General features: G+C 43.7%; 1 protein-coding gene across 6 annotated transcripts in view; it reads left to right on the top strand.

Annotated features, from left to right (window-relative positions):
• Positions 1-19,866, top strand: part of klhl29 (kelch like family member 29) — a 246,719-nt gene that overhangs the window by 191,755 nt on the left and 35,098 nt on the right. For all 6 annotated transcript variants that reach the window (XM_003440803.5, XM_025898585.1, XM_005449765.4 and 3 more), the window contains 2 exons: positions 5,633-5,815; positions 9,668-9,848. In XM_003440803.5, coding sequence (XP_003440851.1) covers positions 5,633-5,815; positions 9,668-9,848 — 364 coding nt within the window. The remainder of the gene's footprint in view (positions 1-5,632; positions 5,816-9,667; positions 9,849-19,866) is intronic.

Raw genomic sequence — 19,866 nt, 5'->3', positions numbered from 1 at the left:
AGAAAAAGAACGGAAGAGAAAGAAAGCAGGAGAGAGAGGGCAAAGTCTCCCGTAGGTTGAGAGAATGAGAGAGATGTTAGCCACGGGGTTAAAAAACAGCAGCGAAAGAAGGAAAGGCAGGTCGCAGCACGAGGCAGAGACCAAGGAGACCAATAAAAAGGTGAAATAAGACCCATTGTGGAAGCAGGGAAAAGAGAAAAAAACAATCTTCTCATTCTATCTTTATCTTCATATCAGCCTTACTGACTATACATCTGTGTACAAGTGTGTGTTTGCATCCACATCGAGAATCCAGCATGGGGTAAAGCATGGGCCGTGTGCTCCCGTCAAAGATGGGTTTCATTTAGTTGAATTGGGTGGAAGCGATGCACAGAAACATTCAGGGGTATTTGTGTGTGTGTGTGTGTGTGTGTGTGTAGTCACATCATACTACGTGGGTGGACTTGAATTTGAGAATCAGCTCTTACACAAGCCTGCCCGTCCCTCAGACTACATCCTTTTTTGGAGCTTTTTGTATTGCCACACAATACACCTCCTCCCGTCACCTTGTTTTTCCTCTTTATTCTCGCTCTCTGCCATGCTGCTAAACTCATCCCCTGTCTGTGTAATTCTACCAAACAGATGTAACTGATATTTTTCTCTGATGGGCAAAAACCTCTATCTAGCTGATGAACATTAGCTCCATCTAAGAGGGACTTAGCTTCTGCTAATGTACTAATAAACGGTAGACGTAGCTATCGTGATGCCACCTATTGGTTTCCAGTTCTGAAGCCTCAGCTTAGTGAAACTGCATGGTCATTGGTTAAAAGCCCCAGTATATCCACCCTGTTGATCAGTTCGCATGCCACCGGTAATGTTATCACACAGCCACATACATTTATGCTCGCCATTTCAATGCAAGGGCAAGACGGTGGTTAGCATTGTTGCCTCACAGTAAGAAGGTCCTGAGTGTATTCCTGAGGGTTCCTCCCACAGACTTACCAATGAACCTAACCCCAGTAACGCATGTTACTGGGGTTAGGTTCATTGGTAATTCTAAATTACCCATGTGAATGTGAGTCTGTATCTCTGTGGGTATCTGTGTCAGTATGGAGTACCCTGCCTCTCGCCCTATGGTAGCTGGGACAGGCTCCAGCTCCTACGCTGAGGCCATGTCCACTCTAATACGTTTTTGTTTGAAAACACATCTTTTTCTCTCCGTTTTGGCCTCCCGTCCACACTGAGACGGCGTTTTCAGTCAAGGAAAACGCAGCGTTTTGAAAACGCTCTCCAAAGCAGATACATGTGAAAACGCTGTTTTCGCATCGCTGTGTGGACAGCGAACCCGAAGACTTTTCGAAAACGATGACACATTTTAATCATGTGATGCAGTCATGTGACCAATTAAACTAGGATAGCGGAGGTAATTATACAGCAGTTGTTTTGTTTGCTCTCAATTGTTACAGCCCTGTTAAAGATTAATATCAGTTTGTACATGCTCCAGATAGCTTTTCTTCAAATTCTTTAATTCTCACTTACTTTTGCAACTTTGTACTTTTGTGTTTTCGCAGCAACAGCTCCATCTCATTGTTAGTCCATTTAAAAAACTCGGTGCTTTTCCTCGACATTTTGCTGCAACGTTTCAAAGAGCCGGAAAGTCAATAAACGGCAGACAGAAATGAGGCAGGTCGAATCTTCTTCAGTAAGCGTGCGGTTTTATATCTTACAAAGTAGTGAAGATAAAACATGGTATGACCAAGATTTACAAAACAGTCCTTATTTTTAATTTAATATTTGCATAAACCATAAACTCAGCAGAAACATGTTTGCAGTCAGACCACCCCGTGCACTTCTATGGGACCAGACGTTTTTCTGTAAAACCAGTTTTCGACTTCAGATAGAAACCAGGTTTTAAGGAATTCCCGTGTTGGCTGAAGTTTTACGACCTGGAAGCTACTTCCATGTTTTATAGCTGCCATGGCGCTACTTAGCATTACCCAAGCAAACATTGTTATGATGATGTAGGAACACCAACATATGTTTCTCTGTGTATCCTGAATGTTTAAATAAGCGACCTTTAGTAAAAATGCAACTATAGCAGCTCAAAGAGTGAAGTCCAGATTGGGCTGTCAATGGTAGTTTGCATCACCGCTACCACTGATAAGCCATCAAATCTTAAAGATAACTAGCAGGTCCGAACACTGAAGCCAGTGTGGGTCACCGTAAATCTCTATTTCTTGTTCATGGCCACCTGAGGACAACACTGTGGTTTCCAAAAGCAGTCAGATTGTAAAGACAGTGACCTCAGTGAGCACTTTTATAATGAAAAAAGACTAAAAGGACTCTCTCGCTACAGTCTACGTGCGTCTGCTCACCTGATACCCGGCCTCGCGTTGATAGCATTGCTATCAATACATGGATAGAGCCGTCCATCCCAGTTTAAACTCTTGTGCAACACTACTTTTGACATAATAGATCTACCTCACCATGTTCTTGGTCCCCACTGGAACCAAAAACAGGACCTGCAACCCCATTTAAAAACCTCCCCTAACCATCCCTGTTCACAAGAGGACTTCCCAAACCAAACTGATCTGATTTAGGTCCAAACCAGATGCAGCTGATATTGTCACTTGTGTTATTTGACAGATAAGAGGGCAGAACGTCCAATCAAATAAACACACAAATAAAGCAGTTTGTTACTCAAACCTTGAGTTAAGCTGATGTTTTTATTTCCTTAAATACAGTCAGATGAAAAGTATACCAACAATGTAACAAAAGGTCAGTAACTATCAGGAGAAGGAGGCATTTTCTCCACCAGCAGTCACGGGTATAAACTCTGTCAAGGAAAAAAAAGGAGAGCTGTCAGAACTTGGTTATCCCTTCATCCCCAACCGCTCGTCTCTATCCTTCGATTCTCCATCCCTTCATCCCTCCACCTAACTCGTATCAAACCTCACACTGACTGACAGCCATCCCTGTGAGGCTTCATTGTCTGAGAAAAAACGAACACACACACAGACGCACGCACGCACCAGCCATCTGATCCGATGCCACGACTCCCCGTCAGCGGTTGCCGTACTCGTGTTTCGTTTCTGACAGGCCGGCGTCGGCTTATGCGGGCTTGCGAATGCGTATGAGGCTTCAGAGGTCAGAGGTGCGCAGCAGCGTCAGCGCCCAGATGTGTACTCTCCCTGACGTGTCTGGCCAAGCAGAAAGCTACCAGGAACAACCCTGCACATGTGCACTAGATGATAATAAAGACCCGAGATGTGCATCCACTTTGGCACGTTGAATCGGCACATGGAAGCATTTGTTTGTCTTATTAAACTTGAGCTCCCTCGTCATATTTTAGAATTCCAGCTGCAAAAACATACCCGTGATATCAGGAAATTCAGTTTAATACATCGTCCGCATTGTCTTAAGATGCAATTAAATCGAATATGTCTTCCTGAACAACACAAACCTACGTGGATTTTAAAAGAGCCCTTTAAACTGTGCAACACTGATTGATGTGCACACACAAGAAAGAAAATCCCAAATTGGCTCAGGCATAGACACAGAAACTTTGCCAAGTTAATTGAGCCAGTCAATATCAACAAAAGTGAAACAGCTAATAAGATGAAGGAAAAAGGGGATGAAAAGAGATGAAAAATTCAATCCTATAAAGGCGAGGAAAAGAGTCGCACTTTTACAGTCCAGTAAAGTTGCAAAATAACATGTGATCAAGAGAAGTGGAGTAATAGCAACAAACTCATCACGGGGAAGAACTAACAGAATAGTGTCAGTATAATTAATCTGTGTGTGTGTGAAGGTTGGAGGCTCATGAGTGGGAAGACAAAGACTTTTCTTTTTGTTTGGTTTGTTTTTGTTTTGCTTTTTTGGCAAAGAAGCGCCGCTGTAACCGTGACTGTCCTATAAAATTGCGGGCCCATTTACTAACTGATTACCCAGGGTCTGTTGGAGGTCTCGGGGCCGATTGAGACTTGAAGTCCTGGGCTGTGAAAACAGACCAGCAACGGGAACAAGTTCAAGACAAAATCTTTTTTTTTAAACTGCACTTTTGCAAATCTTTAAAACACATCCAGAGCGGGCGGCAGCGTGCAAAACTCTTACGTCTTCTGCATAATGCCAAAACCTTCATCTCTGCGGTGACACTTTCACAATTTCTTCTCGAGCCATCGCTTTCTTTCGCATCCCATGCGGAGGAGCACATTCTTAAAAACCTCACTGGAAGAGAGCCAGCCGGCTTTAAGCTGTCCACTAAGTCTAAGCTGTATGTCCACGATATGTCTGAGGCAGCGCTTACTGGCTCTGTCTGTTTGCTCAGCTTCAGCAAAGCCCATTGTAGTTTTTGTATCTCCCCCTCTTTTACCCTTGTTCCCCTTCCTAGAGAAAAGCCCTCTGTTTTTACCAGCATTGAAAGAAAAGCGAATTTTAAGAAGAAATAAAAAAGGGAAAAAAAACGATAAGGGGATAATTTTAACAGGAAGAAGCAGAAGGAAAAGACGGCCGCCTGTGGATGTGCCCTGTCGGGAGAGTGCACGCGAGGAGGAGTATCGATCCAAGCAGGTGAACCAGGGGTTCGCCCTGGTTTGGAGTGTATGAAGATTAGCTCTCGCCTCCTGCCTCCACCTTTTCCCCCCTTTTTCCTTCATATTTTTCTCTCCTCTCGCTCAGTCTGTATTCCTCCTTATCATCATCCTCCTCTCCCTCCCTGGCTCGCCTCCCTCTGCCCACCTGCCTGCCTGCTGCTTACAAACACACAGCTCATTTCTGTCTGTCGGCTCGTCGTCTTGCCTGCTCACTGGAACCTGCTGCTGCCGCTGCCGCCGCCGCCGCCGCCAGAGACTGAGAGGACCTGAGACACGCATGTGGCAGCCTGCCAACCTGTTTGTGTGTTTTGGATCACTGGTGTCTTTATCCACCATCTCCGTGTGTGCGCGTGCGTGTGGATGCCTGAGAGCAGAGATCCGGTGAGCTCTTACAGGGATAATCATTGAACGTGTTTCAAGTATCTTCTTAATCACACGAGGACCGCCTTCACATACAAATGTACACAAATTGATTTTCCTATTCAATCTGCAGTTCTCTTATGGCATGCCAAAGTGGTGCGCGTTTCACTACGAGCGTGTGCACGCGCGTGTATGTGTTTGGGCAGATCTATAGGCAAGCGCCTGTAGTACACGTGGGAAGGAAGAATTTGAGAGCTGGGAGGCAACTAAACGAATGGCAGCACCATCAGTCTTGGTAATTGAGTTAAATTTCAACATTTAAATCAGCAGTTTCCTGCGACCAAGAGGAAACTTTGCTGCTTTGTATTTTGTTTTGTTTTCCGACAAGCGTATTGACTCAGAACAAGAAACTTTTTATTTCTTTAGTTTTTATGGCTATCACCTCTCAGTATTCATGTGAAAAATACTTTTTTAAAGCAGGCAATGTGTATACTTTATACCTAAAAGCCAGACAGCACGCCACAAAACATGTCTGCTGGTTACCGCTGCACTGAGAGCTTCACAAAGAGCCTTTGGTTCAGTCTTGGCCTCTATTTACTAGTGGAAACCTTTCCTGATGACCTGTTCTCTCCCACCTCTTTCCCTCCTTTATCCACCGCAATCATCCTCCTCCATCCTCCTCCTCCTTCTTTGTCCTCTAGGTGTAGCAGAGGTGATAGTTCTCGTGGGAGGGCGTCAGGCTATCGGGATGAACCAGCGCTCTCTGACAGCAGTCACCTGTTTTAACCCCCAGAACAGTAAGTGGTACCCACTGGCCAGCCTGCCCTTCTACGACCGCGAGTTCTTCAGTGTCATCTCGGCGGGAGACAACATCTACCTGTCAGGTGAGCTAAATTGTCCACTCCAGCAGTATAACTGTGACATTCCTGTCACAGACATTCAGTGGTGTGGGGCGGGAGATGGAAAAATGATAGAGGGACTTAATAACAGGGCAGTTTTGAAAGGATAATCCTTAAATTTGTAAATAAACTAAACTGTTAAACGTGTAAGTAAACTAAGCTTTTTTTTTTTCCCCATGAGAGTGTTTTGGGATTACTCGTGTACTTTCCAGCCAGGCTTGATTATGAAGTATTCCCTTGAAATTTAGCCCAATCGCTTCTGGTTGACACAGGATGATTCACAGGTTAAATTATCAGGTCAGGTTTTAGTTCAAAACTGAATTTATGCAAAACTCTTGACCTTAATGGGACACACTCAGCTACTTTTCTTCTATTTATTAATTTTTTTGGCCTTTGTTAGTAAAAAAATTACTAAGCGTGAATTTAATTCTATCATTGTGAGCATGTTTAGCTCATATTGCTATAGACTCTAATCATCCCCCAGCCAGTTCCTCTCGTGATTTATTGTGTGGAACAATATTAATTATTGTCAAACGCAGGTAAGGGCAGACTTAATGGATGGTTTTGGGAGGGGGAGTCATTTACACCATCTGTTGAGACGTGCTTTAGTGCCATTAACTGCAACGAGCATGTAATAACAAAAAAAATCCCACCTCGAGTTCAGTTTCAGAGTTCATTTTCCATCTCATCAAATGCAGTGGTCAAATCAACTTAAGCATGTAAACTTCAACTTTTTAATCAGCACAGACGAGCAACAAGGCAAATTGCTGAACTAGACCATATAGTGCTATATAAGCTGCAGGGTACCGGCTTAATGGACCTCGAGGCGAGATTAGAATTCGCATATAAACTCGAGCGGTTTTGTTTCTTGGTTTTTATGACGCAGCCTGTAGCTGTATAAATGCTTATGAGCACATTACGGCGTCAGATTAGGAAAGCCAAACATATGATGTCATAAGTTAAAGACGATCACGATAATGAATCAAAGTTGTCTTCAAAGTTGACATTTGTGACCTCTTTTTATTATAGATGTTTTTCCTCTGTGGCTACTTTGATTTGGCAGTTGAATCTACCCAGGCCGCTGGTCTCTTTGACCTTTTATGAAACAGTTAAAGAGTTTTAAAAGGGTGGCAACCTCAAAGCTTAGTCACGTGTTGCTTTGAAATCCTTGCTCGTCCCTGTGCTGCAGACAACTCAAATGTCTTTTCAGAGGAGTCGTTTTATACAGAATGGGTTTTTTTTTAAATAGACCTTTTTTCCTCTCTGTCTGGCTCCATAGTTGCTGCAGCGTTCTGCAGTTTATTTTGCTCCATAGTGGCACACTGTGCACTCTGTGACTCCCACAATGAGACACGTTTAGGTTGCTCCTCCACCAGCAGACTGAATTTCTGCCTCCATGGTCCATTTGTGCGAGATTCTCGCACTGTGGAAATGCAACGGGATTTTTTTTTTTCCTGCATGCACCTTTTTCTCTCCCTCTTTTCATATAAATGTAAATGTGTTTTTGGGCATTGGCACAGGTCTGCATGTATCCTCTGGGAATCAGACAGCCAGTGGGGAAATCAGGGTTGTTCTAGCCAGCCAATCAACAGGCTCCGGTCTGTAACCGTTCTCGCACTCTGAACAGGGTCACTGAATCACAGCTGGTGTTACATGTCAAATAACACAGCTAAGAGAGCTGCTCTGAAGACAGCTCAAACAAGTACAGTTTTCTTGGCTGGATGACTCAGCAGCAAACAACTTTCTGACGGTTCAAGTTGTCCAAGTCTGCCACTGTTCCTCTTGAGGGCTGGGGGCTGGGGGGTACTTCTATACTTTAACTTCCATACTTTAAGAGTGACTTTTATTAAATATAAAGGGCTAAAAATCAAATTCAGAAATAGTTATTTAATCTAAAATTATATTATTTCCATTTCTAATCTAATAGGCGCAGGTGCTGTGCAGGTAAAGGAGCCCCTGTTTGTGCTTTCATCACATCTCATTGATGTTGAATCGCACGAGGAAGCACAGTCACTCTCATTTTCTAGCTTTTGTGACATAACTTTTTCTTTGTGTTTGAGTTGTGAAAATTGAAGAGAGGAGTGGTGGGAAAGGAGACTGAGAACTTTTCTATGGCACCTTTCAGAAAGTTACAAAGTGTTAAAAAATAACAATAAGAAAAAAAATACATGTAATAGAAGTAAAAAGAAACTGCTACATTAGATATAAACTCAATTTCATTTCATTTATTTAGATAGCACCCATTCAACACAACAGTTGCCTCACGGCGCTTTATATTGTAAAAATCAGATGACTCCCTGTGAGCAAGCACTTGGTGACAGCGGGAAGGAAAAACTCCCTTTTAACAGGAAGAAACCTCTGGCAGACCTGCAGTCAGCTGCCATGACCAGTTTGGGGTGAGAGGTGTGTTTGATGTAAAAGAAGTTGGATAAATATAGGCAACTGTGTAATAAAAAGAAGAAACACAATAAAAGTAAATGTTAGCAAAAGATTGAGAAGAGGATACAGAGTTTATCTGGCTCACATCTCTAGGCAGTAAAGTCCACAGTTTGAGGGTCACAGGGCAGCAAAGGTAAAAAGCCGAGGTGTGGATCTCTAGCAGCGGACGGTCTCGTAGGGAGTCGACAGATTGCAGTTATAGGCAGGAGCCGGACCACTGAAGGCTTTTTGAACACGCAGTAAAACCTTAAAATCAATTCTGAAACTCCAGGGTAACCGCTGAAGTGCAGAGAGGATTTCTGTGAGGTGGTTGCTTCGCTTACTGTGTGTTGAAAATCTTGGCAGCAGCATTTTGTAACAGCTGCATTATTTAAATGTTTCACGTGCCGATACCAGAGTAAAGTGCATTGCAGAAGTCAAGTGTAGACGAGACAGAAGCACGGGTGACCTTTTCTAAGTATGCAAGGAAGGAATAACCCGATCTTGGTCAGCTGTCTCGGTTGGCCAAAGCAGCACTAACTTTCCGTCACCTGACCGCTTAAAGACAATAACGCTGTCATAAATAACACCTAGGTTGTGGAGCTCTTTTTGAACATTATTAGATGAGGGACTCAGACTAGCGGAGAGATTATTAAGTGCTACAAGTGTCGGGGACTTCAGGGGGCATTTGCAATTACCTCTAATTTGAGTCGGGAGCAGGAAATTTTTGGACATCCAGTTTTTAATTTAAGCAAAGTAGGACATGATGCATCAACGGTGCCGAGCTTTACTGGGACATACATGTGGGTGTCTGATTTCTCAGGGTTACCATCTGGAAAGCATGTGTACGGTAAATAAACCACTGGGGAACTTCATAGAAATAGAGTCCAAGAGATGGGAGGCACCTTAAAGCACGGCACAGAAGAGCCGGTCCAAGAGATGAGAAATGACGTAAAATCAGGGGTGAATCACTTATGCAACACAGTTCTTCAGGCTGCTGATTAAATACCGGTCCGCTGAGCCGAGGTCAAAGAGAAGATCGATGGTTATTTACTTCTTTGTTGAACACAATTGCGATGAAGCCGGTAGTAAGAGAAAAGCTGACTATCACGTTCTCTTAGGGTTAATAAACATGACAATAATGATGGATGCATGGATGATTTTGATAGTGATGAAATCATCCAGCACCTTCTCACTTTGTTGAAGCACCTGACAGGTCTGGTTTTAACCAGTCATTAGTCTCCAGCCCTATAATTGCTACAGCAAAAGTTTCACAAACCCCAGCAGCGACTGATATACACCAAAGCAGAAGATTTAGCCCATTTTTGCTATGACAGAGGAAAACTGAGGTGTTTTTTTTCTAGATCTCTTGATCGCCCTGCTTATCAACTCTAATAAACCTTTTTTTGTGCATTACAGGTGGCACAGAGTCAGGTGTGATGGTGGCTGATGTGTGGTGCTACATGTCTCTTTTGGACAACTGGAATCTGGTGTCCCGGATGACCGTGGCTCGCTGTCGACACAACAGCCTGGTGTACGACGGCAAGCTGTACACGATCGGCGGACTGGGCGTATCGGGGAACCTGGACCACGTGGAGAGGTAAAAGTCACGCAAAGCACCTCTGTCATGGCTGCCGCGTCAGAGCTCGATCAGCGTGGTCAGTAGGGGGATGCTGAGCAGTACAGTTCAAGCAAATAAATATTCACACTGCACAGAGAAACATGGCAGATGGTGTGGCATGCAGCAGTGCGGTGCAGCATATTGCAAAAGGGGTTGGACAGGTTTCTTAGCGGGTTTTTTTTCCTTAGAGTAAAAAGGTGCAAAGGAATGAATCTGGGCTGGGGGATATTAAAATGGTCACAGCTGTGAGTGGTGTCGCCGAGCAGCGCTCGCGTTTGTGAGCGGCGCACGAGTGAGACGATTTGCTCTCTGAGATCAGAGCGGCACAATGTGTCTGATTCCATCCACGTCGGCATCGGCACATTACCGAGACTTTATCTGGAGGTCGTACTTTGTGGCCTGTTCAGCTGGGTCTTCTTTTATGGAAACTCTTCAGCATGAAACCAGAAATAGGCGACGTCATCAAGGAGTATAATGAATCCCTAGTGGCACGGAACATGTGCAGACGTTATCCAGATTTAATAGTTTGATTGATCTCACTTTGACTTTTTTTTTTTACACTGCTCCCTATTTCTTAGTTTACCCTCTAACCTGGGCTGATGAGCATGTTACAAAGCGGGGAGAAGGGGAGGGTTGCCTCCCTTGCTCGACAGAGCAAGATTAACCAAAGCAATCAAAAGAACATTACTGAGTATATTAGAGCAGGCCGCTGTCGCTCATTACCTAGCAGCTCAATTGATCTCCGAAGCTTCTTGCAATGCACAACAGTCCTCCAAATGAAACAGCCTAATTTGATATTTCCCCATAATGCTGCCATACAGTGTCGTTATGACAGGGGGGAGATGGAATATTTGCCCCGTAATGGAAACGCATTTGATTCCTCCGTCTCTGAGCTGCTTAATTTGAGAGCTGCCGATGCATCTAGGGCATTCGAGGCTCCAAAGAAATCACTGTTTCACAGTGCGATGTGCCCGTGCGCGTTTCTCTCTCTGTGCCCTGGTGTGTGTTTTTGTGCAATCATGAGAAGCTTCTGTGAGGCCCACAGCAACTGGACTCAATCATCAGCACCGTGAAACTTTAACCTACTTTGCCTCTCTCCAAGAACGACCAGAGGCCTCCTCTGCTTGTTGTTAGTGCTCCACTGTTGCACTGTAGCAGACTGTGCAAGCTACAGAGAAATAACACACAAACACACACTCACTACACAAAACCAAACAGAACAGCTGAAGTTTGAATAGTTAAAAGGGAAATGCACGGTTTGCGCGCTGAAGCGAGGCATTTGTAGCACGAGGTCAAGGTTGTTTTCTCTGGCCATGTCATATAAACGCCAGCAGGTCTCTGAAGCAATTGTCAAGGCAATCAACGGGCTTGTTTCTAAGCAACCCGGGTTTTAATTTTGTCTCCTTTTAAGACTGTTGTGTGGAACGAGTAACAAAGTCACAAGGTCCAAGGGTTCACTATACTAGGGCCAGAATTCCTATGCTTCTGTTTATGTGTATAAAAAGGGTCGTACATAAAGAACTACCTGTGCATGTCGAGGGAATATCAAAGACAGACTTACCTGAGCCCGTCCCACTAACACTTGACCGTGACAGCATTTGTTTTGTTGTTTTTTTCGTCTTTTTTGTGTGTTTGTCTTATAACAAAAATGATCTTTTGCTACACAAAGTGCTCTTGCACACTTTTCATTCATTCACATACAGTGGGGTGTGCACTGTAAACAGGAAGCAGCTGGGTGCTTCGGGGAAAGACATGTTTTGACTGATAAGACCTAGCCAGGTAGCAAACAGGGTGTCTGTTATCGTTTCCATAAGTCTCCTTTTCTGTCCTGTCTACACATCCACACTGCAAACAGAGTTTCCAAAAACAGAGTTTTAGGATAAATTTAGAAGCTTTCCAAAAGAAGAAAAGGAAGATGATGTTTTCAGTGACCTGAAACTTCATTTGCATTTAGACAAAGGGCCAGAATGCATTAAAAGAGCTATTTTTAAAAGATACCTGCTTACAGTAGTGGTAAAGTCTTGAGCTACCCCTTATTTCTTTACATTTTGCTTCCAGGAAGCCAGACTTTGTTGTCTTGAGCAACAGTTCTTCAGGCTTTCTGACAGGCTTTAATTTTTTTATGTTTTAAATTAGAAAACGAAATAATTCATAAATAGGAAAAGCTTGTGTTACATATCACAGTTCTTCCAGTTCATTATTCCTGCTGAAGTAAGGGGAAATATAACAATTACAGAATAAAAAATAAGTTAAAAAGAGTGCAGATCCTCAGGAGCTAATCACTGTCTCCAGCTTTTTGAGTGGGTTTCTTATACTCCTTGTTGTGGATGTACCTGATGACATTTTTCCAAAAATGTTCCCTCTCACTTCACACAGTTAGTGGAGGATCACTATAAATACATGTTGCATATTACCTTCATATTTGCTTCCCGTCCTCAGAGGGTGGCCATATTCCAGCTTCTGTTTTCTTCTTTTTTACTGCAGTATCTCCTCTGTGCCATTACACCTCAATCACCAGCCTTGTAGTTAGCTTTAGGTGTCTATGACCTCGTTGCCAGTTCATCAGTTGCCCTTTCTTCGAACACTTTTGTAGATACGCCTCATATGACCTGCCGTTTTGGAGATGCTGTCACCCCGTCATGTAGCCATCTCTGGCCCTTTTAAAGTATATTTTGTCCATTTTGTCAACTTCAAGAACTGACTGTTCACTTGATGGCTAACACTGTATATCCCACCCATTTATATTTAGTTATTTACTGGTGGATGGTTTATGCTGCAGTGCATCTGTATATCTCTTATATTTTTAAAGTTTCTGCATGGATTTTGTTTTGTTTTAAACGATCTTAATGATTTCCAATCAAAATGTGCTATTTCTATAGTCGCGTCATTTTCTGATTGGGCGTGTTGACGTCTTTGTCGTCAGCGTTGTTGATTAAAAGGTTGATTAACCAACTGGCAGATATTTGCAGTGTGAGCTGCATCCACATTTCTGAAGACTGGGACATCTAGCTATATTCACTGCAAAGCAATTACTGAAGAACAATAGAGGTAATATAAAGATTATAAGTAAAAGTAATAATAATAATAATATTAATAATAGTTAATATGTCCAATAAAAGGAGTGAATGGTGATACAGCTCACTCGTCCATAAGAGTGTTCATATTTAAGCCACATTATAAACACCTTTCAGCACTTTTCCTGTCACTTAGAGAAAACTCTGCTTTCAATAGTGTGAGCTGTAAGACCTGTTCAGGAACCACATATCACTTCTGAGTATAATTTGTCTTTAGTGGAAAGTGAAGTAATGAAGGAATAATGTGATAACAAAGACATTTTAATTAGTCGCTTTGTCATGCACTACTAAAACTACATCACTGAGTCTTACTGTCAGCTGATTAATTTCACTTATTAACAACAACTTCACAAAAACCCCTGTATCCTGCCTGAAGCTAGACCTCACGGCTGTGCTGGAGAACTTAAAAAGCAGCATGAAAGCAACATGATTTACAGTCATGTGAAAAGCAGTTTTCACAGGATCGATGCAGTCCTGTGAAAAACTAACTTCACTCATTTCAGTAGCTCGTAGAACCGCCTTTATCGGCAATAACTTGAAGTACTCATTTTCTGTATCAGTCTCTCACATTGTTGTGGAGGAATTTTGGCCTCCTCTTTGTTACAGTGTTGCTTTGTTCATCGAGAGCACAGTCCTCCAAAGTATTCAATTCCAGTTAAGTTCTGCACTTTGACTGGACCGTTATAAAACGTTGATTCTTCTCTTTCTCAGTTATTCTGTTGTAAATTTACTGCTGTGCTTGGGGTCATTGTCCTGCTGCATGACTCAGTTTCAGACAAACTTTAGCTGTCGGACAGATGGCCTCACGTTAGTGTCTAGATTACTTCGGTGTGCAGAGAGGTTCATGGCTGATTGGAAGGTGCCCAGGTCGCAAAACAAACCCAAACATCATCCTTGCACCACCACGCTTGACAGTTGGTATAAGGTTTTTGGTCTCATCTGTCCAAAGAACAGTCCAAACACTGTTGCAGAAGTCTGGAGGTTTGCTCACGTACACATTTGCAAAACTAAGCTTCGCTGTCACGTTTTTGTTAGAGAGAAGAGGCTTTCTCTTGTCAACCCTTCCAAATAAGCCTAATTTTTTGGTCTTTTTCAAATTGTACTGTCATGATTTTTAAGATTTAACATGCTAACTGAGGTCTCTGACTCTGAGATGGAACTTTTATTCTGCTTTGTTGTTACACCTCAGCTGTAAAAGGGTGATGGGGTATTTTCTTCACCTTGCTTAGTAAAACCTCACATGAGTTTGAATCTCAGTGACTTTGACCTCAAGCTTAGATATAACACCTGAATGCTCAAGACCAACAAACTTCCAACACTTCTGCTTTTACAGAGGTGCTCAACATCTGCCTTCTGCTTACCCTCATGATTCCTATGGAAACAGTAAAGATGTTTTCCCGTGACGATGTCCTCTAATTCTGAAATAAGAAGTAAGCACACAGGAGAAAACTGAATCCCTTAGCATTAAATACACTGTAATCCATTTCATTAGCGTTGTGCTGCAACAGGATTACAACTTCTATTTTAACCAGTAGCTCATAGTATTAGCAATATTAATAATATTAGCAAAAACTAGGTTTACAATAAGACTTCTGATGTAGAACTGCTACACAGTCCTGTAGCTCTTATAATCAGGCTGTAATTGCCACTTGTGGCGATTCTTTAACAAAAGTTCTGATGCGTTCTTCTCACTTGAATTTCACGTGAGTCGTGAAACGCAGGCTTTGAGTTTGTTATCACGAGTTGACGAGGCTCGAGAAGCCGCACGGTAACAGACAGCCCGCTAAATGTGTTTTTCAAAGTTCTTAATACTTTCTTAAAATGCTTAAACAATGTGAAAGAAACTGTGTGGGGGCAAGTTTTGGAGCTTAATACTGCAGCTTTGTTTTGCAGAGGAAGGATGAGCAATTTCAAAGATTAAGGAGGATTTGTGAACAACAGGCAGCTGGTCTGTCAAATCAACTCAAAAGACAGATGCTATAAGTCATACACAGTCTCAACAGCTTGGTGAGGAGCTTGACAGATTAACAACAGCAGTTTCATAAGACTCATAAACAGGATTCTAATTCTTCAAATTGCTTTTTTAAAAAAAAACAAGGTGCAGGCCAGAGGCACCATTAGAAAGATTAATTCCTCTGAAAATTCAAGTTGACATAAAAAAATTTTATTTCCACTGTAAAAGCAGTAAAACTGGGCTTTTTTGAGCTTTTGAACTTACATGAAGACCTCCACAGTTCAAACCAGCCTCGTCTTTCTTTTGTTTATCACTTACACTACTATAATATCCTATCTCGCGTGCTACATCGTGGTTGGAGGGGGTGTGGGGGGGCACTTAAAATGTGATATTTTAATAGAGTTTACAAATGAATTATTGCATTTGTCTCACAGGCCAGGAAATGATACAGCTGAAGATTATTCAGATCATTTCCAGGCCATTTCTGAAAGCATTTGTTCCTCTCTGCTTTGATAAATGAGCTCCATTAAATGCTGATCCTTGATTTTTGCAGCTAACCACTAGATTTGGCAGGTGTGGCCCTGCTGTGAGTCGCAGTTGGCTCTACTGCAGCTCAGTAACTGTGGGGCCAAAACTCCAAAGATAGTAGAGACTTCAACGGGGAGGCAGCCAGTCCGCAGCAGGACTAAATCCTGGCTGCTGGAGATAAGGTAGCTGTTACTCAAACACTTTTTTTTTCTTGCCTCTGCAAGGAAGAAGAACTGCACACATCTGAAGTACACTTGTAATATGGAGAGTTAATAACATTCAGAAATCATTAGTCAGTGTATGTGAATAGCTGCCTTGTTTGATATGCAGATGGCTGGTGGGGATTGTATGTGAAGGCTGCAGAATGGCACGAAACGATGCGACAGCAAGAGCTGATTTGCTCCACTCGTAGACTGATTGATGCAGAGATTGTTTACACACGCAGCCAGTCTTTTTTCATTATGCATGAGTCTGCGTTTCTGCCTGCGCTCGTGTGTTCCTTGAGTATATGTACATATGTATGCACACATGTGTGTGTGTGTTTATTTGTTTGTCTGCATATGATGTATCATCCAGCAACAGCCAAGGTCTCTCACCTTCCAGCTCAGGCTCTGAACACTCTGACACATCATTTGCAGTCCGTCCTCTTTCCCTGCGCTCTCCATCTCCCCATCCATCTCACTGAGGGTTTCACGCTCCTAACCGTGAAATTCACCCACATTCACAATTATGTCTTCAATCAGAGCCATCTCAAAGCTAGTAGGATAAAGCCTTTCCTTGGGAACGGCAGGAGGTCCAAATCAACACTCAGAGGACTGAGCTGGCTTATTCCTTTCTCTGCTATCTGCGCTAATGACTGACAGACTTTTAGAGGTGGGAGCCATTGAGTTCGGGAGGCTTTTAACTTGCAATCAGGTATCCCGGGCCCGCATGCTCCTTAGCATGTTGATCCTTTGGCAAACCAAAATGATTGCAGACATTGAATAATTCATGGCTGTCTAATAATGTGTCAATCACGGATGGTTTTGTTTTATTTATCACGCACTATGAACAGGTTTGTGCGTCCTCCAAGCTCTATTGCAAGTTAATATTGCATGAAGACTGCCAGCAACATGACGCTGAGTACAGCAACTAGCTTTTCTCATCAGGGATGTTGTGTTGTTTGGCTAAACAAGTCTGAAGGAGAGAGGAGGCTTTTTTTAATAGCTTTTCAAAATAAAATGACCTTTTAAATTGTGCATGCGCCTGTAAAATCTGCAGTGAAAGAGCTCCGTTGTTCGTATCTTGTTTTTCAGGTTCATTAACATTTGTTGTGCTGTAAAAGAAACATCGCCGCACTTCACCTACGTGTGTGTGTGTGTGTGTGTGTGTGTGTGTGTGTGTGTGTGTGTGTGTGTGTGTGTGTGTGTGTGTGTGTGTGTGTGTGTGTGTGTGTGTGTGTGTGTGTGAGTGAGAGAGAGATTATTCAGACGTCAGTCACTGAGCACCGAAGGTCAGCACTGCGTTTTCTCCCATCTCCGTGAAGGGTGCCGAGCTCCTCTAGTGCAGTCAACCTTGGTTTGACTCAACCACTGTCTTTTTCCTGCCCTTGATAAAAATCCTCCTCCTTCTATTTTAAGTTTGACTTTTTCCATTAAGTGCCGCTATTCTTTCGACCAGCATAATGGGGCATTTCAAGAATGTTGGCTTAGTCTGGCACAGGAGGCAAATTGTAACGCCTCGACAACCTTACAGAGGAGTGCTGAATAGCTCTTGGGAAATTTCATCAACTCGAGCATGACCAAGAACATACAGTGAGATGGAGACCCCAGCGGGAGGTTTTATCATACCTCACACTGAACACAGTTTAAGTCTTCTGTGAACTGACAAGTCCCTTAAATACTTGATGTCCCCGGGAAAAAGGTCCTCTCTTCTGCATCCTGCTCTGCAGAAGGAGGCTTCGGCTGCTGTTTGAGTCACAGTCAGGCAGGGTTTCCCCCACATGAGCCGACGCTAACAAAAACGTGTTCTTTTGTTTTTGCAAGGCTCCGATCTGTTCACATTTTCTCACACATCCTGCAACCTACATTTTAGCTCTTACTCTCAGGATGCAGATGCACTGCAAGCACGCTCATTCCATGTAAATACAGACGAGCTGGATTCGGGTACAGGGACTTGGGAGATGGAGGTCCTCCTTTGTCCGTTTTAGCTTCCTGCCCAACAGCACTCTCTTTTGGAGATTTTGGGGAAATAACCAGCAGGGTAATGATGCTAATAACAACAGAGCGTCCTGCAGCTTCGCAGCCCCAGGCATTCAGGACCCTGCGGTGAAGCAGGCAGGAAAGAAGGGAGGAGAGAGACAGAAGAGGAACGAGCCGAAAAGAGTTTAGCAGTGCAGCGCCAACGGGAGAAGATGAGAGGGGAGTGTAGACTGAGCAGCCCCAGGTGGGCCTATGAGCGCTGCACCATCAGTCACAGTGGAACCAATGGGCTTGTGTGAAGAAACCCTCAGTCTGCTTTACCGGACCCTCCAGCCTCTGCACAGAAATAATGAACTGACGGGCTGCTGCGTCTCCTATACGTCCGTGTGCATGTTGCTGTGTGGCTCTGTTTCTGCATACTGGGTCAGACGGCGCCTGGGGCTAGTTTTGGAGGGGGGTGGGCCGACGGTGTGGGTTGAGGGGGTGCAACCACGCGGTGTGCCACTGTGGTCGAAGGGGAGACAACGGGCTCCCAGAGCCCCCTTGCTGAGGCAGTTTCCCCCCTGCAGCGCAAATCCCCGCTCCTCAGGATTAACCAACTTCACAGCGCATTGCCCCTACTGCACATCGGCTCAAACTTCAGCCTCACCCCTCCATTCACGCTCAAACACAAGCCCTCATGGCCCCTCTGTGGTACCCGTGACCCCTTCCCAAAGGGTCGCTGTGGATTTTCTTCTTCTCATGACTCTCCCTGTTCCCATGCATGCAGTAGCTCATTTATAACAGACACTGTTTACTTGAAGAGTTCACTGTGTTTTTGCTCAGATTTAATTCCAGAACAGCAGGAAAATCTATTTGCATACAGCTTAGCTTTCTGGAGTGAAATTTGACTGCATTACCACCAATTGTGGGGTTTTTTGTTGCTTTTGTTTTTTGTCTTTTAAGTAAATTAATCACGTTGTTAGGTGCTAATTCAGCTTCTCAAATGTGGAAGTTATACCTGCATGTATTCAGTTTTTGTACACAAACAGGCCTTTGGCAATGTTTTTCTAGATGTTTGCAGAAAGGTTCATTTTCCTATTTACAGTGTTCTGCGTGTACACAGTCATTTTCCAGCTCTGTGGAAGTACTTTGCTGTATTTTTCAAGCTCTGGGAAAAAAAAAAAGCAAGGGAGACCAAATCAGGCAGATCATCACATCTCTCTCATATTTCTCCCTCTCCGTGCCTCCTCCTCCCCCCCTTACGGTTTCCACTTTTAACTGCAATCTCCAGCCTCTTCTGCACCTTGTGTCCCATTGCTCTCTCTGTCTCTTTACAGTGCTGATTAGGTGGGCAGGAAGATGATGGGTGTATTTGGGGCCTTCGAGGCCGGCGATGTCGTATCTGTCTGACATGCTCGAGCAAAGACAGTGTCTGCTCTTCATTGTCTTCTAATGGGGCACCGGGGTCTCTGAGACATGGAGGTAAATGGCGCATTGCGTGTGTGTACGTGCGTGCACATGCGCGTGTGTGCATGACAGTTACAGAGAAACATTGGTGAATGGTGGCAGGTGTGCCCGAGGATGGTATTAGGGAAAGGCATGAGGAAGACTGCAGGTAATGAGTAGTACGAGCTGTATGTGCTTCTGCCTCACTGATAAACGATGGTCTGGCACTTTGGACAATTTTCAGCCTTTACCAACAGGCGAGCCATTTTTCTCTCACCTTTTTTTGCTCCTGTGCTTTTTTTTTCCTCCTCTCTCGCCTCTTTTCTTCCATCTTTCACTCCTAAAGACACCCAGACACACATTAATAAAACGTATATTCCGTTTGAGCACTTGCTGCATAATTCCTACCTAGTTAGACAGGTTGCAGCAGAATGTTTGCTGGCTAATTATCAGTGGTTAGGCTGTGACAGATGCCGCCATGATGGTTGGCAGCCAGTTCAGTGTCCCCACTCAGGAGGAAGCAACAGCTGACCTTTAGAAAGCATAGGCTGGCAAGGCAAACCTTTGCAATATCCAGGCACCGCACCTCCCCAGGACACAGGGAGGGATCGACAGTGGAGGTGGAAGGGTTAGTTGTTATATATAGATTTGTCCTGCGTGTATTTGTGTGTGTGTGTGCGGTCAAGGTGAGGGGTTTTCACATCAACAATGATAAGCACAAACACAGTGCTATTTTCAGCTTTTGTCCAGGTCTCTCCAGCGAGCGTGTGTGCAGCATATACAGTGTGCTCAGTGTGAACGCCTTCATCTATTGTCGAAGTAAGATGCAGACA

This window comes from Oreochromis niloticus, linkage group LG15 (assembly GCF_001858045.2).
Source record: "Oreochromis niloticus isolate F11D_XX linkage group LG15, O_niloticus_UMD_NMBU, whole genome shotgun sequence".
Taxonomy (NCBI): Eukaryota; Metazoa; Chordata; class Actinopteri; order Cichliformes; family Cichlidae; genus Oreochromis; species Oreochromis niloticus.
Note: the sequence above shows the minus strand (reverse complement) of the source record. Positions and strands in the feature narration are given on the sequence as shown.